The 26,142-nt window shown below is 38.1% G+C and overlaps 1 protein-coding gene across 3 annotated transcripts in view; it reads right to left on the minus strand.

The window, feature by feature from the left end:
• Positions 1-2,075: 2,075 nt before the first annotated feature.
• Positions 2,076-26,142, minus strand: part of ERI1 (exoribonuclease 1) — a 49,200-nt gene continuing 25,133 nt past the window's right edge. The window contains exons 7-8 of one of the 3 annotated variants that reach the window (XM_064272843.1): positions 19,313-19,568; positions 2,076-3,405 (exon numbers count right to left, since the gene is read on the minus strand). In XM_064272843.1, coding sequence (XP_064128913.1) covers positions 19,326-19,568 — 243 coding nt within the window. In that variant the 3' untranslated portion in view covers positions 2,076-3,405; positions 19,313-19,325. Of the gene's footprint in view, positions 3,406-9,306; positions 19,569-20,095; positions 20,219-26,142 lie in introns of those variants that run through there. The other 2 variants (XR_010318659.1, XM_064272842.1) reach the window with 2 other exon arrangements.

The raw sequence follows: 26,142 nt of genomic DNA on the forward strand, positions 1-26,142 counted from the left end.
AGCGACCCTATAAGACAGAGTAGAACTGCCCCACAGGGTTTCCAAGGAGCAGTTGTTGGTGGAGTCCAACTGCCCTGATCCTTTGTTTAGCAGCCGATCTCTTAACCCCTGTGCCACCAGCTCAAGGGCAATCCAAAAGAGGTATTTGTTTTAAAGACCATGTCCACAATAATCCTACATTTTCTTCTCACAAAAATGTATCAAATACTCAGCCTACTTTTCTCCTGACTAGTAGGACTAGGAAAACCCTGGTGGCATACTGGTTAAGTGCTACAGCTGCTAACAAAAAGGCTGGCAGTTCAAATCCACCAGGCGCTCCTTGGAAACTCTATGGCGCAGTTCTGTTCTGTCCTATAGGGTTGCTGAGTTGGAATCCACTCGATGCCAATGGGTTTGGTTTTTTTTTTAGTAGGACTGGACCTCATACGCAGGGTGCAGTCTAGCTTCATGGACATCTGACGCCATCATCCAACATCTGCAGTCTAGCAATTTTTATTTTATCTTTCAGAATTCTGCAATAACTGATTCCCCTTTTAGACTTCATATTTTTCAGCTAAACCTAAATTAATGCCCCAGCTCCTGGTTTGAGGAGATATTGTTATTGTGTTAGCTGTTGTTAGCTATCAGCTCTGACCTCGCGTACAACGGAACAGAACATTGCTCAGTCCTGCGCCATCTTCATGACCGTTGGTGTGTGTGAGTCAATTGTTGTGCCTACTGCGTCAATCCGTCTCACTGAGGGTGTCCTTTGGTTTTGTTGGCCCTCTATTTTACCAAGCATGATGTCTTTTTCTAGCAATTGGTCTTTCCTGATGTGTCTATACTGGACAATATTCTGTTATAATTCATAAAGTTTTCACTGGCTAATTTTCAGAAGTGGGTCATCAGGCCTTTATCCCTAGTCTGTCTTAGTCTGGAAGCTCTGCTGAAACCTGTCCACCAGGGATGACCCTGCTGGTATTTGAAATACCAGTAGCATAACCTCCAGCATCATAGCAACATGCAAGCCACTGCAGTACGAGAAACTGACAGGTGGTAGAGGAGATATTACCTGGTGTCAACTTGCTCTGGAGGAAACACCCACGTTTCCTGCTGTATCGACATTCAACAAACCTTTACACAGTATCCGCCATATGCACAGCCCTGGGCTAGGTCTTTCAGGGTCTAGGAAGTTAGAAAAATGGCTAAGATATCTGCAGTCAAGCAATTTGTAAACTAGTGGGTTGGTTAAATGTCCCTACAGGTAAATGTTAGAATACAGTTTAACAACACTTATGAGAGTTAAGGTACGAATGGTTAATTTCAGGCAGGGAAGTAAGGGGTACTTTAAGACTTGAGCTAGTAACCTCCTCGCCAAGGGGGAGGGAGGAAGGGCACTGTGGTGTAACTGAAGAGTGGAATGTGTAGAGGGAATAAAAAACAAACATATAATGAATTGGGTCCCGACTGTGAAGGACGTGGAGTCTCGTATCAGGATGGTCCAACCAGTGAGCCACGGATGACTCTTTCTGCAGAGGAGTAATAAGATCTGGCCCATGTTTTAGGCATTACAGCTGTAAATTTCCCTCTGAATACTGCTTTCCTTGAATCCCATAAGCTTTGGGATGTTGGGTTTTCATTTTCATTCACAGCTAAGTATTTTCTAATATCCCTTGTGATTCCTTCCTTGACCCACTGGTTATTTAGGAGTGGGTTGTTTATTTTCCACCCATTTGTGAATTTCCCAAATTTTCTGACCGAGGTTTTAGGAAGACAATTTGGACTAACATTATGAAAGATAGTGGGGTATCTGAAGCAGGAAGTATTTTTAGCAGGTCAGAGAAGAAACGGCAGGGGCTAAAGCAATGGCAATCAGAATGGAAAGGAGAGAATAGTTATGAGAAGCAATGTGGGCAAAGAATAACAAGCTTGGTGACTGAATGTGAGAATTGTGAGGTGCTCCCAGACTCAGGTGCCAGAAGCCTAGGCTACAGGTGTGGGAGGATGGGAGGGTGGGAGGGAGTAACCATGACTTTTATTCAATATATTAAGTTTAAGATGATGGTAACATCTATGAACTATCCAGTAAGCTGGCAGAGGTGAACTTCTGGAGCTCAAAAGAGAGGTCAGGGCAAAAGATGTTGATTTTAGGAAACATCTGCAGAGAGGTGATAGATAAAAAAGTGAAGTGAGGAGAGGACCAAGAACACAGCTAGGGAAACACAAACACCGTGATGAGGCTTCCTGGTTATACAGTCCCAACTTCTTCCTCTTCTTTGTACAGAGATTTCGCTTAGCCTTGAGAAATTCCTAATGCTTATCTTATTCTCGTTCCCTCTACTTTGAACAGTAGTAGTAAATTTTCTCCCCTAACCTGACACTCAAATACAGTCTGGGAATAAATGAGTTCACTTAGCAGGGCCGTAAAAAATGTAGTAAAGTGCGGCATTTGAATGTAATCACAGTCTTTCCCGAGAATAAAGAACTGTGGTATCTCACAGACCGCAAAAGATTCTTACCACACACCATTAATCCGTCTATTTGAGCAAAACTTTTAACTTACGTCGGAACTTCTGTACTTGCAGTTTTTTAAAACTCCCCTTTTTTCTCTCCTCCCAAATTTCTAATCTGTAGACCACATGGAAGCTGCCTGAAGTAAGCAATGTAGGATTTAATGTTAATTTTATGACTTGAGGTTTATTCATTATGTTTTACCTGTCTTTCCTGAATTTCCTGAATTCTCATAATGAAGTTATTCTTTGGCATTCCCATGTTCTCTCACTATACACACAGAATGAACAAAAGTCACAGCCGCTGTTCCCTGAGGGGCTCCCCATACTTTTCAGGCCAGCTAACAGGAGAGCGGTGTAATCACCCAAACACTCAGCAGAGTAAGTGGTTGTGTTTCAGATGTCCTCACGGAAAACTGTTTCACAACACTGCACCTAGTATGTGTGCAATTTCAACACAGCCCAGGACTGAACAAGCACTAGACCGAGGTGGGAACAATGCTAACCCAGGTGTTCTTGACATTATCAGATAAAAGGAACTCAAAAGGCTTGGTGTTGGCTGGTTGATGGATAAGCTTTTATGACATCAGTGAGGAAGAGGGGCAGGTTAGTTTGTTTTACACCCCTGCCCCCTACAAAACTTTAATCCAGTTTTCTCTGTGCTCACTAAGGAAGTCCTAAATAAGAACCTTTATCAAATGTGTACACACACAAAAAAAGCATTCTACAAGACCAATGGTAAAAACATTTTATGAACCTGCAGAATTAAAGACAGAAATTTTCAACGCATTAGACCAGACGTCTTCATATGGCGTACCTCAAAACCTTCAAAGGGTCCCTGAGCAAGGGTAATTTCAAAGGAAGGTTCCTCCACTTTCTCACGTTTCATCTACTTCCTTTTCTCAAACTCATCAACCTGAAAGAAAAAAAAAAAAAAACTCCTGTGATCCACAGTTTCTTCCACTTTACAAAACAAGGCACATCACTCACCCTCCCAGCTCATTCTAGGCCTTAGTGCCCCGGGGCATTAACCTCTAGGAGTCCCTGAGTGACACAGATGTTAGGTGCACAGGGTACAAAAAGGGAGGCCTCCTTTAATGATTCAAGACAGCCTAGGTCCTTAAGGCTTCCTGACTTTCCCAGTCCTATATTTCTGTTAGTAGTCCCTGGGTGGTACATGAAATCGAGTTAGAATTGACTCCAAAGCAGGTGTTTTTTATATTTATGGTAAGGTAGATTTAGAAACGGGGTATCTGGGGACTCATTAGGATGTCAAAAATTTGGATGTGGACTAAATTTGGAATAATGATAACAAATTGGCTTCTTCCAATCCCAAGTTCCTACCAAGGAAAAAACACATCACCCCCCCTTTTTTTTTATGTACTTTAGATGAAGGTTTACAGAGCAAACTAGTTTCTCATTAAACAATACACATTGTTTTGTGACATTGGTTGCCAACTCCACGACATGTCAACACTCTCCCCTTCTCGACCTTGTGTTCCCCAATACCACCTTTCCTGTCCCCTTCTGCCTTCTTGTCCTTGCCCCCAGGCTGGTGTGCCTATTTAGTCTTGTTTTGTTTTATGGGTCTATCGAATCTTTGGCTAAAGGGTGAACCTCAGGAGTGACTTTATTGCTGAGCTATAAGGGTGTCCGGGGAGAAATATATCACTCTTGATGGAGGTCCCATCAGCAAAGCAACAAGCATCTATAAGAAATATTGAATGCTACAAACAACTTTTAAGTAATTTTTTCATTGACTAGAAAGGAAAGTAACTTTGAACAGTCAAAACAAGAATAGTTTAGTTGTGCTCATTAGTTTCATTGTAATTTGGAATATTTTTCAAAACTATCAAAATTTTCACAATGCACTGAATAAAACCTGCAGACAAAACTTTTTATTATCATATCACAAAATGTTTATCCTGAGATAGAGTACCCTAAAATTTAAATCTTAGGGGCAACTGACTCGACTAAGGGATGTCTGCCCCTGGGCCTGAACTCAAACCCCATTTTGAAAAAGGCTGCTCTACTCTAAATTAAATTTAATTAAGGCTTAATTTGATATCTAAGGAAATGTTTTCTTTGTAACAAGCTATGCAAGCTACTCCTGGGAACCACATTGTACAAGAAAGCTATGTAAGCGGAAAATAATTTCTTGTCCTTGCTTTGTAGCTACTCTGTAAACCCCCTATAGTCACCAAGTAGTGACTAATCAAAACAACACACATATACCAAGTGGTAACTAAACAAAGGACACAGATCATCAAATAGTAACTAATCAACAGACTCTTTAAGCCAATCATGTAAATCCACATGTTGTGTTCACCAATCACTGTAAAGCCCCTGCTTTTGTTAACCTGCCTTTGACTTTTACCAATCACTAATAAGCCAATCAGAATATTGTTAGTTCCTGATTTAACAATATAAGTATTACCTGTAACTCCTTGGACTGCATAGTTCACTTTGTGGACTCTGCATATCCCCAGTTTAAATTGTGTCTTGCCTTCAATAAAGCTCTTTGCTTTGATTCAAGAGTACTTAGTGTTACTATTTGGCATTTATTGGTGTCAGAAGTGGGATTCGAAGGTACACCAGAGGTGGCAGTCCCTGGAAGATTGAGGAACTGGGTTCTGGTCCAGCATGAGTCCCTTGAACTCTCTGCTTCCCTGGATTTCAGGGGACTGCAGATAGGTGTGTGGCCTCTTGAACTGAGCTCCACTTCCTTGAGTTATTAGCGACTTATTGTTGGCTGTCTTTTGTCTGTCCTTTCTCCATCTGCACCTTAGCTTTCGGTTCACATTCTAAACTTTTTTTTTGATGAGTTCTTGCCAGATTAGGTTTGGTCAGGCTGACATCTAGTGGTGAGTCCCTGACAAGACTCTGATCTGATCTCAGAAAAGTCAAAGGTCTCAGCCCATTAAAGTTTGGACTCATCTTTTAAGTGCATGCATTTGTTTTTGATCCCAATTTGCAAATGGGTAATTCCAATTTGCAAGAGGAGGTGACAGCTCCTGACGAGTTTTGTGAACAAGCATAATATGCTTGTTCTTAAATAGCTGGCATCACCTAACCAGGGACAATTTCAGTGGCCAATATGGGGACCTTTTAAACTTTCTAAGTTAATCTTTCTGCACAGTAAATTAGGAAAACGATTGATATCTAGAGGCTTCTAAAAGACAGCTAGATAACAAATTGCCTCCTTGCAGGGCACTGTATCTAAATTAACTAGGTAAAACAAAGGATTACAGTGCCAAAATCCTGGTCCTATGCCCTCTACTCTTTTGCTGGCTGTACTTTGGAACCTCTGTCTGAAATGCCCTTTAAAATTTGTCTCAGTACAGAAGCTGAAGAGCCTCCCCATATTACTTTTGCCCCCTAAACATGCTTAGAGCTACAAAGCATTGTGAAAGACTTTACAAAGCTGCGTGAAAGCCCTTACAAGTTTACCAAGGAATTTAAAATCCTTATACAAGCTTATCAAACTGGACTCCCAAATTTGTTTCCACTAGTCCATATGATAGCTGAGCTTCTAATAACTACTTTGAAAAACTGCTATAAATCAGTCTATTTGAAAAGTGCACTAAAAAAGATAAATTGTTTAATTGTATAACAAAGCCTTAAAAAAGGACAAGTAACTCTAAATTGTTTTTCTAAAGCATCCTATAAAAACATACAGGAGATAGTGTTATGACAAAATCTCCTACCTCTAGATGGTATTATTAAATCACAGTATTTCTTCAAAGCTCTTACTCTGATTAGTTTAATGATACATAAATGCTTATATAAATTAAGCAGTCTTAATATTCCCAAGAATTGATAAATTCATTCTGACAATAGCTTTTGTTTGTCAATCATAAAAACAAACCTGTTTAAGTAACTTAAGCTAGATATAAAATGTGCTTTAAGGAAAAGAATTTTTTATTAATTCCGGGATGACAATAGAAGGCTCACCCTCCCCCCCCAAAAAAAACTTTGCCGTTGAGTCAATTCCGACTCATAGCAACCATATAGGATGGAACTGCATCGTAGGCTCACAGGGCTAAGAAAATTTAGACTCCCGAATTACAGCTTTCTGAAAACACTCAATGCAAAGCAAAAGAAAAAATTTATCTCTGGTTTTTCAAAATACATAATCCAACTTAATCATATATAAATGAATTAAAATTAACCTATTCTTTTCTTGGTAATGACCATCTTAGACAGTTCCAGAAAAAGAGCAAGTTAAAAAAAAAAAAGTACCCCACTCAACCAATTAAAAGCCCTTTTAAGACAAAGAATATATATGCTTAGTTTTCAAGATTTTTAGGTAATTTACTAATATTGAACTAATATTTATGATAATCAAAATTTATAGGTTTTTGCTTTTTATGCCACAGAAAAAAGATATACTGATATTTAAGTTTAATAATAAACATGCTCATTTTTGCCACTTACAGATTGTACCATAAGGGATATGTAACAAGAACAAAAAAATTCAAAAGGTTTATTAAAAAGAATTTATTTGATATAATTAAAAGTTCTTATTTGTTACAACTAAAAGTTAGTAGGTTCATTTATGAAAATTTTTAAAAGCTTTAATGTAAAATAGCAATGAATTAAGTTTTTCACTGTTAACAAAATATTTTTGATTACTGAGTTAAAAAGTTAATATTGTTCTTTGTTAAATCTGCCTTGGAGGGAAAGGTTCAAAATAAATCCCTGAATCTGAAAAGCTATGAAATATGTTAAAATCCTAAATTTGCTCAATTTTAATAGTCTTGGCTCCTTAGTTTACTGTTTATTCTATGTAATCTGCCTAATAAACAGTTCTGTGTCTTTAAGTTTATGTTAACTTTTATGCCCTTGACTAAAAGTTTATGCCACTTGGCTTTAGGAAAAAACTTAAGTTTTTACCTTTCAGATCTTTGGTTAAATCACTGAAGTATTGTTCTTCAGTAACTTAGGATAAACTCCTGTCATTTTTAAAACTTTATAGAAAGCCACAAAAGATTTGTTTCTGTTTTATAAAAAGTACTAAAAAGGGTTTATTTAATGTATTATAAATTACATAAAGCACGTTGTCAAAAGAAGTAATGTTTGCCTGGTACCAAACAAGAAGCACACAATCTTATGTTATAATTTTATTATTTCAATTGCTAACTTGGTCTCAGCTTTGTTTGTTTTAAATCTAGTACCTTCAAAGCCAAGGACTTTAACTAAGGAATTCATTGTTTACCTATGGAGGTTTTTTTTTTTTTTTTTTCCCATTATTACTCAGATATTTAAAGACTTGATAATCTTAGTATATTTTTAGTATATCCTGACTATTTAGTATTATGTCTCAAGAAGCTCTTTTAAAATAAGGTTGATTAAGTTTAAAGACATTTTCACCTGTAAGTTTTTAAAGTTTTTTTTGGCTTTACATTATTTTGAAGTTAATTTCCATCAAGTCTTTCACTTAAAAAAAAAAAAAAACTGGTTTTGGTTAACCGTAAACATTTTTACAGGTAAGTTCCACTTTGCTGATTCACTGAAAACACTTAACTACCTTAAGAACTAAATTAAAACTTTTAGCATGTTCTGAAAAGCAAGAAAGGAAAAACGACTAGTTTTTTTGAGAGAGAAAGACTTAAAGGAGACCGAGACCACAAAAACAAGGTTTAAAATAAAAAAGGTCTATGTAAATAAAGATAATATATAGTTAAATAAAAAACTAAGAAGCCATGAATATGGTAAAAGCATATTTGGAAAGCAGTAAGGTGGACTACAAATCTAAAGACAATTTGAAATTCAAAGATTTAATAACATATGAAAATCAAGACTCAGGTTCTATCTCAGAAAATGACATATCTAAGACACAAAATTAAAGGCTAATAAGGTTAACTTTGCTACAACATTGAATTGTTCGACATTAAAGCAACCATGAACAATGTGATTACTAGAGACAAAACAATAGTCACAGAAATGAGATGATATACTTAAAATATTTTAATGCATTCTGTTGTGCCAAGATATAGACATATTTTAAGCTTTCTTGTTGATACTTAAATATCCTTTGAGAAACAAGTTTATACATTGCAGACTCTAGGTGACAAATTATTCAGATAGCTCCCTTTTTATAGAAATGTCTTCACCTTGACACCTTGATCAGCTTGGAGCAAAGTTTTTCCCTAGTTCTTTTGAACCTGAGGTCCACACCTCTAGATCTCATAAACTCACCCCCTATGAAATGAAATAGTGACCAAAAAATCCATGGCCCTCCCTTGTATTAGTTATACTGACTACATTGTTCAACCAGAATTACTAAAATATTATGCATCTTTAATCCAATACTCTAAGGAATATTTTTCACAGGTTTTAAAGGAGCCTTTGACAACCTAAAAAAGAATCCCAAAATCTGCTTAACATTGCCCCAGGAGAGTACGTATACTGGAAGAGATACCAATTAAAATATTCTCTCGAGCCTCGATAGAAGGGGCCTTATCTGGTCCTTCTCAGTAATCCTTGTGCCACTAAATTAGAGAGTCAAAACTTTGATTCATCTCTCCCAATTAGATATCTGCAGCCCCTACCTGGACTTTCCAACTGACCAAAGGACTCAAATTCCAGTGTCCTGGGGGCCAGAAGCAGATGACTGTGTCTGAGACGGACAGATTCTCTCAAGATCACAGAACAAGACTTCGTAAAAATCAAAGTTAAAGACACTTTTTTTTTTTTTAGGCCGTGTTTTCTGGCTTAGCTTCCTTGTAGTAATTGACGCAGTACATAAAACAGGTCTTATTACCTGGTAACACAAAATACTGTTGCCTTTTGCTTGATAATCATGGACTTTAGAGCCGCTTTATAAGTTAGACTTTATTGATTGATAATAATTACACTCACTCCTGTTGCTTTAGAGCCGCCCTGGTACACGTATTCATAAAAAAAAAAAATTCATAGAAGCACTCAATTATTTGTCTTTAATACTATAACTATTATCCTTTTTCTTCTTTCAAGTATTGTATCCTCATATATGCCAATAACTGAAGGAATCTATTTCAGAGTCACTATGAAATGTATGCTTTTTGCTCTTATATATTATACTATGAAGCTTTTCCCAAAATATCTTCTTCTTATAGTCATAATTTCCATTGACGCTTAGCACGAAAATGCCTTTGTTAAACTTACCCAGTCGGGGGCAGGTGCCAGTAACCTGAGTGCTGGATCGGTCACCCTTCTCCACAAATGTCCAAGATAATTCTAATCCATTAGCGTTGCCCACGTTCAACTATAACCTCATACCTACCGGCACTATCAATGTCAGTGCCACCGCCAGCCGAGCCATCTGCAACAGGTTATGGCATCCCTGTAATTCCCGTTTCTCCCTCAGTGCCTTGCTTTTATCTCGCCCATGTATTCACCCATCTTGGTGTCATTTATGGTGACAGATGTCCTATCCCTTTTGTCAACAACTGCTTTAATAGATTTTTATAATTATCAGGATTCAGAGGCTCCAATTTGCTCCTGCCTTTTAAAAAAAAAAAAATCACAATTCAAAAGCTTGTCTATTTGTAATGACTCCCTTACTAAAAAAAAAATGGCTTAAAAAAGCAAACTGGACTATTCTTTTCCCTTTACTCGAACTAGAACAAGGGCGATATGTGCCCCTTGCAGACATGTGTTCCTATGTAGAGGATCAAACTATATAGGGAAAAATTCTGATGTTAAATCTTTTACTTTGGTCTTGGTTTGTTTACTCATTGCCACTGAGTCGATTCTGACTCATCGTGACCCTACAGGCCGGAGTAGAACTGCCCCATAGAGCTTCCAAGGAGTGCCTGCCAGATTCGAACTGTCAAGCTTTTGGTTAGTAGCTGTAGCACTTATTCGCTATGCCGCCAGGGTTTCCACATCTCATATAGCATTTAATTATTCCTAGAATAAAGACGACTATGATAGGTACCAACAAATCAGTGAGTATAACAGTGAATCAAAGATTTTGCTCCATTAGGTAACTAACTGAAGATATTAAGAAACAATCAGGTATAGGGAACACATGGAGCCAAGCAGCCTTTTGGTGTATCTAATGTCTTTTTTTTAATGTCTCCTGATGTATTTATCCAAGTGCAGCAGGAGGTGTTAGTGATGGTACAGACTCCTCCTTGTTGGGCCAGGATAAAATCAAGAGCTATTTTATTATCTAGCATAACTTTGACCAGGGAGTTTAAAGACTTTTGTTGGGCTGCCATTCCATCACCAATGTCATTAGCTATCTCCTCCATGGTAGCTGATAGGTTATGGATGGCACTTTTAAACTCAGGGATATCATAAACTGGTAAGAGGGCTTGGAGGAATACCCATTTCCCTCTTGATTCTTTCACTATAGGATTTTTATGAGAACCAACAATTTTCCTATGGGATTGGGAGAGGAGCTTTAAATCATGTGTCTAATATATAACGTCATTGTAAGAACGGGAAGTTAGAAGGACCTATTTTAGTTATGTCAAGTTGTTCCCCCAAATTTGGTCAGCTCAAAACCCCAATTAAACAAAAGCTTTAATATCTTGTCCTCGCTGAAAAAGGTTACTCCTTTGTGGGTTCCTAAGGCCAGAATGATCACTGTTGCAGTGGCTGCAACAATAGGCTCAAACATGACAGTGACTGTGAAGATGACACAGGACTGAGCAGTGTTTCATTCTGTTGTACACTGGGTTGCTATGAGTCAGAATCGACTTGACAGCACCTAACAACAATGTCATAAAATTGACCAACATCACACCCTAAAAATGATACCCTAAACTAATGCAAGAGTGATCAATTTTCATTAAAATTCTTGATCAAAAGGGGGGAATGAGAGAGCATGCTAAAATTTAAATCTTATGAGCACATGACTTAAGGATGGCTGCCTCTGGGCATGAACTCAAACCCCTTTTTGAAAAAACATGCCCTACTTTAAGAAGTTAACCTTTAAACAAGACTTAAGCTGGTATCTAAGGAAATGTTTTCTTTGTAAGCAAGGTGTACAAGCCACCGGCAAGAACCACATTGTACAATAAAGCTATGTCAGCAAAAAATAGAACATCCTGTGATTGCTTTGTAATCACTCTGTAAACCCCCTATAGTCACCCTAAGTGATAACCAATGAACAAAGCACACACATCACCAAGTGGTAACCAATCAACGAAGCACAAAGATCACCAAGTGATAACTAATACCAAAGACCAATCATGTAAACCCACATATGTTGTGTTCACCAGTCACCATAAGGCCCCCCGCTTTTGTTATCTGCCTTTAACTTTTACAAATCACTAATAAGGCAACAAAATATTGTTGTTAGTTCCAGGTTTAACAATATAAATATTGCCTTGATATCTGTAACTCCTTGGAGTACATAGTTCACTTTGGACTCTACATATCCACAGTTTAAACTGTGTCTTCCCTTCCATAAAACTTTTTACTTTGATTCAACAGACTACTTGGTGTCACTTTTTAACATTTCTAAATAAAGTCAAATCTCAATTTATTTAGTCTTGTGAAATCATTAATATTCTCTATCACTTATTAACAAAAAATTAGATTCTTACTAGACAGTTTTTAGCAACATATGCCATTTTATAGGAAAAGCTTAATCATATCTAATAATATTAATGCCATTTAATTTCATTTCAAATTTTACCAAAATCCTAACACCTTAGTTTAGTATATACACACACCTTTATTCAAAGAATATTTTGCCTTTTATCAAACTATTTGCTTCCAAAATAATTTACCATTTTAGCTACAGATTTGTTACAAGTTAAATGAGAAACAGCATAGTATCCTGTTTTTAAATTATGATAATTACATTAAATCTACATAATTTTAAATCCTGAGTGACTTTAGTAGCTTCTGTAATTTATTTCTTAATAATTTTAAAACTATTCTCCAAAATTCATTAACACAAACATTTGAGTTTTTCATTCAGACTTTTGCTGTTGGGAAAGAAGTCTGATTTGGTTACTTGATGATGAAATGATGGATATTTGACTTGATTTCATTATATGGAAGACATTTACCAAATACTGAATGATTAAATCTACCACTTCAAGATTTGATAAAAATATATTTAAAGTACGTATATTTATTTAGGGGCCATTTTCAGCACTTACAAATGAAATACTGAAATAGAATTGATGCTGAATTCTAGCAATGCCACATTTTACCAAAGATACATTAGGATACACAAATTAATTGGAAAAAATTAATCTCACTAAGATAACATTTCCCAAAGTTTTACATTTTATCCAATAAGTATAAAAATTTTAATATATATTTTTATCAATTATGTAAAAAAATTTCAATAACTCAGTATAGGAGAAATTTAACACAGTCTTAAGATCACAATGAATAAATTCAAAAATTCCAGTTTATATACTTTTTATGAAAACATGACTAATAACTTTCAGGCATAAAAGTATTTAGCAAAATTCTATGACAACAAACTCCAAGAATACAAAAATCAGATCTAATGGAATTGGCCCCTGTCCTGCAGCCCAGCCCCTTATTTTCTAAAGCTGAGAGTTCTAATCTTCTATGGAACGGCAGGTGGTGGTGGTTGGAGAGTGATTGCCTCGTGATCAGCGGGAACATTCTTGGTTTAGTGAATGGCCAGTTTGTACAACAAAAATTTCACCATCTTTGTGTTTGATGTGACAGTACCAATGGAAACATATATATATATTTTTTTGCAATAACATGACCTATTTTCACAATTTTTTTTGGACCCACTTATGCAGTATGCTAGGATGCTGCTGTATTACATTAGGATAAAATCTTTTGGGGAAAAGTAAAAAGATGTAAACTTTTAAATATCTTTATGTATTTTTATAAGGACAATGGTATCAAATTTCTATGCTATTTAGATTCCAATGAATGTATTTGAGTGATGAAAGTTTTGTATTAAAATGTCAATATTTGCTCTATACTGGAAATTATGTTCTCTGCCAATATTTAAACTTATGAACAGTTTTAAATGTGCTAGTTTTTTAAACTACTTTTTAAAACTATTAGAGAGTACTTAAGCAAACAGAGAAAATTACTTGATGGTTAATTTTATGTGTCACCTTGGCTAGGCTATGGCTCCCAGCTGTTCGGTCAAACACCAGCCCAGACGATGTTACATCAGTTGACCTTAAGCAAAGCAGATTACCCTCCATAATGTAGACAGGCCTCGCCTAACCAGGTGAAGGATTTAAGAGTTTCCCTAGGAAGTATTCTGCCTCCAGACTATAAACATCTTTCCAGAACTCCTCCACTTTTCCCATTGCCTGACCTAGGATTCTGGAACACAAGACTGCAGGGATCCCCAGTCTGTCATTTTGGACTTGTCAGCCCCCACATTCACAAGTCAGTTCTTTAAAATCAGGTAGGTAGGTATGTAGGTAGGTAGATAGATGAGAGACAGACACAGACAGAAAGAAACGGAGATAGCTTACTGGTTCTATTCTCTAGAGAACCCTAAGACATCACTGCTCTAGAAGGAAAGGTGAGCAATGATCTTCCTCAAGGCCAAAGATGTTTGCAGCAGGTTTCCTATCAGTAATGCATAGACTGAACAACTAGAAAGAAAAGCTTTAACATTTTTTTGCTTTCTCGGGCACCTAGAGGTTAATCCAAGCATAGACAAGAATTAAGTACTTCTGTAAATGAGTCAAATAATCTCTAAAAACGTATTTATGGTGCATCATCACCAGCCCAGGCAGCAATGCCTTCTTTGTCATAGTTAAGACACTCCCTACCCTTTGCAATTTCAGGAAAAGGTACTGACCTTATAGAATATATTTTATCTACCCTAAGCATTTCTAAAAGAGCCCTGGTGGTAGTGGTTAAGTGCTTGGCTGCCAACCAGAGGTCGGCTGTTCCAAGCCACTAGCTGCTCTGCCAGGGAAAGACACGGCAGTCTGCTTCTATAAAGATTACAGCCTTGGAAACCCTATGAGGGCAGTTCTACTCTGTCCTAAAGGGTTGCTGAGTCAGAATCAACTTGATGGCAAAGGCCAAAGCATTTTTAACCAAGCATCCACTGTGTTTTAGTTCTGGAGATACAACATGTAAAAACTTGAAAAAATTCATAATCACATTGGGGAAACAGAAAAAAAAAAAAACACTGAGACAAAGATGAATCTGTGTAGCACAAATTAATGGTCCAATGAGTATAACAAAAGTACAATGAGCAAATAGAGGGAGTTATTGCCAAAGGCCAAGGTGGACAGGGAACCAGGGGGCTGGAATCATAGCAGGTCTTTAAAACCAGAATGAAGAGAACAAAATTAATAGGCTAATTTGCTGGGGACAGAAGTAGGGTGGTGCAGGTAAGATGCATGTATGGTGGTAAGGGAACACTGATTAGCTCAGAGCATATGGCTGCTATAGAATTTGGAAGGTAGTTAAAAATCAGATGCAGAGGGTCTTAAATGCCAAAGGACAGCTGAGCTTTGCCCCGTGAGAAATGTGAAGGTTTCTGAGATCAACATACAAAGCAACATTAAGTAGATTTTTATGAGCACGCTATACAGGAAAAGAGTTAGTTAAATTTTAGCAACCGTCTGTGTGGCCAGGAGCCCTGGTGGCAAGTGGTTAAAGCGCTCGGCTGCTAAACAAAAAGTTCGTGGTGCAAACCCACCAATCATTCCACGGGAGAATGATGTGGGAGTCTGCTTTCAGAAAAATTACAGCCTTGGAAACCCTATGGGGCAGTTCTACTTTGTCCTACAGGGTCGTTATAGGGTCACGAGTTGGAATTGACTCGACAGCAACGGGTTTGGCTTTTTGGTTTTGTGTGGCCAGCATGAAAACAAAGACTGAGATGAGGATGAGACTAGAAAATAATCAAAGGACCTGGTGTTAAGAGGTGGAAGAAACCATGAGTTAATGTGTAAACAAACGAGCGTGGTGGCCATGTTCTGATGAAACTTTATGGGAAGTGAAATTTAATTCCACATAATTAGCACATCATTAAGTATTTTTTATTTTTCTCAACATTTAAAAATGTAAAAATTTCCTTTAGCTCACAGGCCATACCAAAGCAGGCAGCAGGCTAGATCTGGACCACAGGTCACAGCTTACAGACTCCTGCTCTAGACTAACTCATTTATGGGCTCTGGCAGCTTTGTGGGGGGAAGGAGATATTTGAAATACAGGTTAATGGTAGAGAGGAAGCTTCTAACAAAAAAATATTCAATGCTGCCATTCATTTATTTACACTGGATTCAACTACGCGCAAAACATTTTATCACACACTGTTGGAATTAAAGAAGTCACTATCCCTTGTGTTTCTCCACAGTAGCTTGGAAACATCTTCCTTCGAAATACAGTATATCCTGCCAGCCTTTTATAACGCATACAGTCATGTTCATAGAGAATGGAGGTAGTTTCTTTGGTGGTCCCACCTACAGCGTAGGCCAAACATGCATTATCTTGACTATCCGTGTTTCCTCCCCTCCCCAGTAATTTTCTCTCTCCCAGCCCTGCTGGCACAGTGGCTAAGAGCTCGGCTGCTAACCAAATGGTTGGCAGTTTTGGTCTACCAGTATTCCTTGGAAACCCTATGGGGCAGTTCTACTTTGTCCTATAGGGTTGCTAAGAGTTAGAATCAACTTGACGGCAACAGGTTTTTTTTTCCCCCCACTTTCTTACCCTTTCCTCCACATCATTCTGTCTTGAATGATCATTTTTGGGGTAATGTTCAGGATGGTGTATTAAAGAGAGCAAGTAAACGGGTCCCATCTTAAAAACAAAAATGACAACTTAAGATAGTCTTCAAAGACACCAACTTGCTTTTAATCAGTAGCATATTAGTGACTCCTATGGTTTTTCCCTTCAATCCAGACAGAAACCTGTCCCTACGGCTGGTTAAATAACAGGCCTATCTCTCGGCAAAAAAGACACTCAAGAAAAAAAAATTTTCATAGCAAATGTTTTAAATATTTTCCCTAAAAGAGCACAAGCCAAAAAAAGAACAAAATGTAGTACTCTGGTATATATCACATTGGCTCTCCAGGCTGTGGATGTGCAATATAGCAGAACCACAGTATGTCAGCATGAGTGAAAAGCAGGAAAAAAAAGGGTATTAATACAGCTGATGATTAAGAAAAAGAGTGTTTTATAAAAATTAACAAGAATAAAATACTACTAACACTGTCTTGATTAGAATACAGTGAAACCCGTGAGAGCTGAAAGTCGACAAGACTGCCTTGTTTTTTCAAGTCTCGCAAGTTTTCTCCCTTTTACAGGGTACAGTCTTAGAACTTTTCCATCGCTTTGCTCATTTTAGTAGAAAATACTTGCGTTTTCCTTCTCTGACAGGTTTCCACCTTACGTAGGTTCCGGCTTTCGCAGGTTTTACTGTATTAGAATGGCATTTGTCTCTTAAGCATTACCCTTGTAAAAATTTGTACTATACATCATAAAAGCAATAAAACACAATGAAAATCAGAGCAGAGAGCGGTACTCCTGATGTTCAAGATTGTCACATTGCAACAGTCCTGAATGGTCTCAGCAAAATCCCAAGGCAAATTGCGGGGGATGGCAGAGACTCACGGAGTGATTGAAAATGAGTTAGAAGAATAAAGCATCACCAGATAAAATACTTGGTTGAGCCAATGGGTTTGGAGAGCTTATAATGTTTAGGGCCTTAAATAGAAATACAAAATGAACTTGTCAGTACTTGGCAAAGAGAAAACTTGTTGGTTACCGATGAGTGGACTCCAACTCAAGGTGATCCCATGTGTGCAGAGGAGAATTGCTCCACAGGGTTTTCTAGACAAAGGAATTAGCAGCTGGACTTCAAAACGATACAAAACAGGAAGGAGGAGGTCAATGCAGTATTTCCTGGCTGTTCTCTGATTTTACAATCACAGTTTCAACTAGTGACGTACTGATGGACAACTCTGGAAGCTAGTAACAGGTAACTACGACTGTGCTAAGGCATGAAATCGAATCATACCACAAGGTGGCTGTGTGCGAAAATCACCTAAGGAGTGTGCCTGCTTGGCCTGTCAGCTACTTTTCCACAGTGACTGGCTTATTCTCTGCTCCTCTGCCCTCACACACTAGCTCACTAAAGACTTGAAGATTTTAAAAATATTCAGTAATACTTTACAGTACGTTATATAGTACTATTTGGGATTCACAAAAATCTGAGCATATATCCCTCTCCTGCTGTCAAGAGATTACTGTATTCATCTCAAATACCTATATTTTCATTGGTTTAATATAATCCGTATCGGTTTTTCTAAGAACAGTACATACTCTTGTGCCTTCTGTTACACACATTATTCTTTATTATGCAGATTCTGTGACTACTGACCCAAGGCAGGCATTCATCCATTCATGTCAGAAACCCTCCAGTACCACACAGAGTTCTCATGCCAAGTAAAATGTCTACTTTCCGACTATTCTCCTATGTATCAGTGTTAGAAAACCCCTATGTGAGTCATCTGATTATAATATATGTATCATTAAAATAAAGTAGCATCGCAATTATAAAAAAAGTAAGCAATGTCAATGAATTTGTTCCACGAAAACTACAGATGAAAATTCCACTCTGAAAATACGGATTTCTGGCTTCTAGATAAGAAGTGTTTTACTTCATCAAGCTCTGTAAACACATGTGTTTTCTGGACTGAGCCAAGAATTGACTAGTCAAGGTACCGGTCACTCACTGTGTGAAATCAGGTAAAGCAAACATTTACCAACTAACTCCACTGATGACCAAGACTACCTTTATTCTTAATAATCAAAAGGTAAGCTATGGTAGAAAGCATTATTTGACTTATTAACCGCACTCACAATGTTGAACACAAATGTAAAATTAAATGGTGACCCTTAATTTTAAGTCTGTTTTAAGGCATGGTCTCTTAGATTTAAGAATTAAGGGCAGATGTAAGTAACAAGAGGGAGTAGAACAAAACAAGTCCAAAAGAATCCACTGATTCATCTGTGTATTAAAAAGTTCAAGCTATTATTAAAAAATTTGCTGCCGTCAAGTCGACTCGGCTCACAGCGATCCTACAGGACAGAGTGGAACCGCCCTATAGGGTTTCCAAGGCTGTAATCTTTATGGAAGCAGATGCCACATCTTCAGCTCGCGGAACGGCTGCTGGGTTCAAACTGCTGAACTTTTGGTTCGCAGCCAAGCACTTCACCACTGCACCACTATAGCCCCTATCACAGTCCTTTAAATTTTCTTCTGACTTTTCATTAAATTCATGAGTAACTGAATTATTAACCAGGCCCTATAAAGTGTCACCAGTCTTCAATTTTAGGAGTTGAAAAGAAACGTAGGCAGGTATACATACCAAGTACTTTATGAAATTCACCACATATAGCTGAATATCACATAAAAGCTTCAAAAATCAAAGGGACTATGATATTCTTAAAAGCCATAGGCTAGATAAGGCCTGCCTTCGGATCTTGTCTGCATTTTAAGACATGACTTGATCCAATCATGTTAATATAGAGATGTATATTTCAACATCAATAAGACGTAACAGTCAAGGGGAGAGCCAATAAAACTTTGCATTTTAAAACTAATAGGAATACATCCTGGATACCTTAAATTATAAAATTCAGTTCTAAGCAGGAACTGGTACTGCGTAACAAATATTGCTCATATCAAAACTGTTGGTGACAAAGAATTCAAAACGCTGTCCCCACAAAATCTGTTCACGTACATATATATAATGAGCCACATCTGTAACTGCGATAAGATCTTAAATGTTAAATGTTAAGGCGCTTGCATTTGGCACTGCAGGACTAATTCAATGAGTACTCATCTGCTACCTCTTGGTAGTAACTCCAGTAAGAATGAAGGATTCACCTACAAAAATGCTAATGTTATTTTCTAAAATGCGGCATCTGCGGAGCTGGAGTGCCCTCTATTGGTGAGGAAGAGGACACGCTCATGAGCTGTCCCGACTGTATTTTCTCGTTGACTCGGAGTTCGCAGCCATCCTGAAGCATTCGGACTGCAATTCGAGCGATGTTCTTAGAGTCATCCAGTCCACTGTGAGGCCTCCCTTCGTAACTCATTCCTAGTTTTTCAAGCATTATTGTCAGCTTGGTTTGGCTTCTAGGAACCTGAAAAATAGACAAACACAACTTAGTAAATAATCCTTTAATAATCTAAGCTGCAAGATAAGTCCCAGGGAAAAACAAGACACCTAAAATTAACCCTAACAGCTAAATCAAGTTAAGCAAAGGACAATACTCTTGGCCAAATGAAGCAAATAGCTCAAACGTTCGGAGTTTTAAAAAATGATCTTAAGGCTTTTAGCTGAAAATAAAAATAGATGGAATCCTCAAACATCTACAGCTTTTATGGAATTATGTAATTTAACAAACCGTTAACTAAAGAGAATGCCTTGTTCTGGACATCACAGTTCAAGATTACCTTTTGAATCCAAGCTAGTTCTCTTGCATGGTGTTCTTCTACAATGTATTACTTTACTTCACTGACGTTAGACAAAAACTCTGAAAAACAGCCTTTTTGGATGACTAAAGATAATGAAACTTTCAGGATGGCTGTGAACTCTCAATCAGTGAGAAGGTGCACTGGGGACAGCTAATGCAGACTGAGGCAGTATGGTATTTTTCAACTTAAATACCTGCTCCATCTGCTTGAGCCCATTGTAGCAACTGCATCAATCCATCTTGTTGAGGGTCTTCGTCTTTTTCAATGTCCCTCTACTTTATCAAGCATGATGTTCTTCTCCAGGGACTGCTCCTTCCTGAAAACATGCCCAAAGTATGTGAGAAGAAGTCTTGCCATCCTTGCTTCTAAGGAGCATTCTGGCTGTACTTCTCCCAAGACAGGTTTGTTCATTCTTCTGACAGTCCACGCTATACTCTATTTTTTGCGAACACCATAATTCAAAGGCGTTGATTCTTCAGCCTTCCTTATTTATTCTCCAGTTTCTGCATGCATATGAGGCGACTGAAAATATGGCTTGGGTCAGGCGCACCTTAGTCCTCAAAGTGACACCTTTGCTTTTTGACACTTCAAAGAGGTCTTTTGCAGTAAATTTGCCCAATGCATTACATTGTTTGGCTTCTTGACTGCTGCAAAGGGCCTCTTTAAAGTGTTGAAGGGCAAAGATGTCACCTTGAAGACTAAAGTGCGCCTGACCCAAGCCATGGTATTTTCAATTGCATCATATGCATGTGAAAGCTGGACAATGAATAAGGAAGACTGAAGAAGAATCGACACCTTTGAAATGTAGTGTTGGCGAAAAATATTGAATATACCATGGACTGCCAAAAGAACGAACAAATCTGTCTTGGAAGAAGTACAACCAGAATGCTCCTTAGAAGCAAGGATGACGAGAATGCATCTTACATACTTTGGACATGGTGTCAGGAAGGATCAGTCCCTGGAGAAGGACATCATGCTTGGCAGAGTTCAGGGTCAGCAGAAAAGAGGAAGACCCTCAACGAGGTGGACTGACACAGCGGCTCCAACAATGAGCTCAAGCATAACAACGATTGTAAGGATGGCGCAGGACTGGGCAGTGTTTCGTTCTGTTGTGCACAGGGTCGCTATGAGTCGGAACCAACTTGATGGCACCTAACAACAACAACAAGCTTCCATGGAAGCTGATCGTGGATCCAAGTAAAACGAAATCCCTGACAACTTCAATCTTTCCTCCATTTATCATGATGTTGCTTATTGGTCCAGTTGTGAGGATTTTTGTTTTATGTTGAGTTGTAATCCATACTAAAAGCTGTAGTCTTTGATCTTCATCAGTAAGTGCTTCGAGTCCTCTTCGCCTTCAGCAAGCAATGTTGTGTTATCTGCATACTGCAGGTTGTTAAAAAGTCTTCTTCCAGCCCTGATCCCCCATTCTTCATATAGTCCTGCTTCTTGGATTAGTTGTTCAGCATACAGACGAAGTATGATGAAAGGATACAACTCTGACGCACACCCTTCCTGACTTTAAACCATACAGTATCGCCTTGTTCTGTCTGAACAACTGTCTCTTGGTTGTGCATGAACACAATTAAGTGCTCTGGGATTCCCATTCTTCGAAATGTTATCAATAACTTATTACAATCCACATAGTTGAATGCCTTGCATAGTCAATAAAACACAGGCAAACATCTTTCTCGTATTATCTGTTTTCAGTCAGGCTTCAGCTGAAATCAGCAATGATACCCCTCGTTCCCCGTCCTCTTCTGAATCCGGCTTGCATTTCTGGCAGTTCCCTGTTGATGTACTGCTCCAACTGTTTTAGAATTATCTGTAGCAAAATTTCTACTTGCATGTGATATTAACGACTTAAGTACTGGGCACTACTATGCCTTTCTTTCTGAACTGGGAATAAGAGATACCACTACCCAAAAGATAAAATGAAATAAACTTCTTAGTCCAGAGAGCAAAAACGAAAATGTATACCAATGTAAAATTCTCAAATTGCCTTTTGTATTAGTACTCTCTTAGATATAAAGAGCATTACAAAGCTAGTGTACACTGGCTTCACTGAAACTGTTCAGACAAGGGAAAAAAACAATACACACACATCGCCGTTGTGGCTGGGTGCTGGCAAGTCAATATCAAGTCACAGCGACCGTATGTGACAGAGTAGAACTGCCCCCTAGGGTTTCCTAGGCTGAATTCTCTATGTGAGCAGACTCCCAGGTCTTTTCTCCCGAGGAGCCACTGGTGGGTTCAAAGAGCCAACCTTTCAGTTTGGCAGCCAAGTGCTTAACCACTGCGCCACCATACACACACACACAAATATGCATGACATACACACACGTGTATGTGTAGACGACAACCTGACAACCTGTGCTAGGATACCACTTCATTATGCTATGTACAATATATCAAGGCCAAGACTGCATTAGGTATAGCACTCCCTATCTGGTGTTCATCTGGAATATTCTTACGCCGTAACCAATTACCTTTGTTTACCCAATTACAACTACAGGTTCACAATCTTCTGAACAATATAGTATGGTGAGTCAGAGGACATGGATTCTGCTTGGTGTCAGTCCCGCTCTTGCTAGCTGTGTGACCTTTGGCAAATCAATGTTCTACATGAAGGGGACAAGGGACCTCTTTGTACTCTTTTTGCAACATTGTGTGATTCTGTTACTTCAAAATAAGTTTAAAAAAAATAAACCTCAATGGGCAGGTTAACAGTTCATTAAACAGAGTAAAAGAATTAATGAATGGGAAGAGCGATCAGAAAAAAATTATCAAGATGACATTACAGAAAGAAAACACAGAAAAGAGGTTAAAAGGTATGGGTGATACAGAAAGAAATTCGACCACACATTTAACCAGGAGGATAGGAAAGACTATGATAGAGACAACATTTGAAGAGGCAATGGCTCAGAAGTTTCCAGAAATGATTAAAAAAAAAAAATCCACAGATTCAAGAAGCACCAAAAAAAAACCCAAACCCACTGCTGTTGAGTCAATTCCAGCTCACAACACACCCTTCCCAAGTGCCTTGCTCTACCAGATATCAAGACTTATGAAACTAGTAATTAATACAGTATGGTATTGGCTCAAGGAGAACTTAGAGACACACATATCTGGAGAGCTGCAATATAAAGCAGATGTTTCCTCAAAAGACCAGACTTATTGGTCTCACAGAGACTGGAGAAACCCTGAGAGTATGGCCCCCAGACACCCTTTTTACAAGGTTCATCTTTCAGCCAAAGATTAGACAGGCCCATCAAACAAAAAGAGACTAAATGGGCACACCAGCTTAGGGGCAAGGACGAGAAGGCAGGAGGAGACAGGAAAGCTGGTAACGGGAATCCAAGGTCAAGAAGGGGAAGTGTTGACATGCCAACGGGTTGGCAACCCATGTTACAACACAGTATGTATATTAATTGTTTAATGAAAAACTAATTTTCCTCTGTAAATCTTCATTTAAAGTACAATAAAAAAAGGAAAAAACATTTATCGTAAGAATGATCTTTTCAGTGATTGACTGGCCATCTGGATATAGAAGAAATTGAACCCTTACTTCAAACACATACAAAAAAAAATCAGCTCAGTTAGATTAACAACCTAAATGTGAAAAGGAACGCTATAAAGCTTTAGAAGATAAAAAAAGAAAATACCTATATGATCTTGAGGTAAGAAAGCATTTAAGACACAAAAGCACTGACCATAAATGGAAAGAGTAAAATCCAACTGTATTAAAAATAAGGACTTCTTTCATCAAATGGAAACCCTGGTGGCGTAGCAGTTAAGGGCTATGGCTGCTAACCAAAGGGTCAGCAGTTCAAATCCACCAGGCGCTCCTTGGAAACTCTATGGGGCAGTTCTACTCTGTCCTATAGGGTCACCATGAGTCAGAATCGACTCGATGGCACTGGGTTTTGGTCTGGGTTTCATCAAAAGGCACCACAAGAACCTTATAGAAAAACAAGAGAAATGAGAGAAATGAAAAGATAGTGAAAGATGCTTTCACTGGGCAAAGATGGAATGAAAACATATCAAGGCAGTTTAAATAAGGAACAAAAAGTAATGGGACCCACTAGATTATACCAGTGAACAACTCCTAATTTTGACTGCTTATTAGTAAAAGCAAAGAATCACTTATCCTGCCCTTCCTATTACCATCATGTAATTAAATACTAGATGAGGGAAAGTTTTCTTTTTAGAAATATTCTAGCTATTAAGTAGAGAATGACAGAATTAGAATGCCAGATTTTACAACCTCTAACACATTAATGGATATATCTAATATATTATATGTATAATATATATAATGGATATATCTAATACATTAATGGATAGTCGCTGGTCATCAGTGGCTACTGATTCACTAGGAGGGTCAACCAGAAATTGCCACCTCCTGATGCATGGCTGCTCAACTGGAGTTACACGGAATCTATAAGATGTTGCTAGAAGTTTAACAGGACACAGTAGGACCAGGTTCATTTGGTTGGGTCCACTCTCAGTGTCTGAATGATGAGGTAACCAAAAAAAACCAAACCCAGTGCTGTCAAGTCGATTCCGACTCATAGCAACCCTATAGAACAGAGTAGAGCTGCCCCATAGAATTTCCAAGGAGCGCCTGGTGGATTCAAACTGCTGACCCTTTGGTTAGCGGCCGTAGCACTTAACCACTACGCTACCAGGGTTTCCGAATGATGAGATAAGTCATTGATAATTGATGAGTGCTGTATCACATGGAGGGGATCTCTCTCTCCAAAATTACCCTCCATTAGCTCTGATGGTGCAGTGGTTAAGAGCTACGGCTGCTAACCTAATGGTCGTTCAAATCTACCAGCCGCTCCTTGGAAACCCAATGGACAGTTCTACTCTGTCATATAGGGTCATTATGAGTTGGAATCAACTCGACAGCAATGGTTTTTTTTTGTTTTGTTTTAGAACCTCTTCTTGGAGCCCTGCTGGTGTGGTGGTTAAGAGCTTGGCTGCTAACCAAAAGGTCGGCGGTTCGAATCCACTAGCTGTTCCTTGGAAACCCTATGGGACAGTTCTCCTCTGTCCTATAGGGTCACTATGAGTCAGAATAGAGTCGATGGTAATGGGTTTTTGGTTTGGTATTCTGAAGTTTTAATTTTTGTGATTTTCACATTTAGTTATATATTCTGCCCTTCTGCTTTTAAAAACAGCTCTATTGCTATAATTCACGTCATACAATTTAGCCATTTAAAGGGATCAACTCAACGGTTTTTGGTATATTCACAGGGTTGTATGACCATCACAACCTAATTTTAGAACATTTTTATCCCCTCTAAAAGAAACTTCACGCTCATTAGGAATCACTCCCCATTTCTTCCCTACCCCATTTAACTCCCAGCCCTGAGCAATGGCTAATCTACCTTCTGTCTCTACAGACCTGCCTATTCTAGACATTTCATATAAACAGAATCATGTAACACATGATTTTTCAAGACTGGCTTCTTTCACTCAGCATAATGTTTTCAAGGGTCATTCATATTAAAACACAAATCAACATTTCACTTCTTTTTAGTGCTAAATACTATTCCATTGTATGGATACACCTAGTTTTATTCATCCATTCATCAGGCGATGGACATTTGCTTTGGGTCCTCTCTTTGGCTCCTGTGAATAATGCTGCTACGAACACTCACGTCCACCCCAAATGGGCATGCAAAGGGTGAACAAACAGATGTGGAGAATTCGTACCATGGGAGTCTACACAGCAAGGAAAGGAATGAACTACGTCTACCCACACAACACAAAGCTTAAATGCAATTTTAAAGGAAAAAAAAAAAGGCAAAATAAATGATACATACAGTATGATGCTATTTATATTAAGTTCAAAAACAGGCAAAACTAAACTGTACGGTTTAGAATATACATATAAATATTAAAGCTATAAAGAAAAAGAAGGAAGTAATTGCCATGGAAGTATGAATTATGGTTAGCTCCAGGAAAAAGAAGGGGGTTAAGTTGGGTGGTAGTTGTAACGGTATTACTTTAAAACAATTTATTAAACTCTCCCTCCTTTTTTGTGACTGTTTCTCATTTTTAAAAAATGTTATTCAAAACAAAACAAAAAAGTCACAAAAGAAAAAAAAAAACCCACAAAACATGTTTTTAAGGAAAAGCACCGTTTTCTATGAAACTTCTTTAGGATATGCTTCACCAAAAAGAGGTAGAAAAGGGAGAAAGAAGATGATACAGGATCTAACCATG

The sequence above is a fragment of the Loxodonta africana genome, chromosome 19, assembly GCF_030014295.1.
Source record: "Loxodonta africana isolate mLoxAfr1 chromosome 19, mLoxAfr1.hap2, whole genome shotgun sequence".
Taxonomy (NCBI): Eukaryota; Metazoa; Chordata; class Mammalia; order Proboscidea; family Elephantidae; genus Loxodonta; species Loxodonta africana.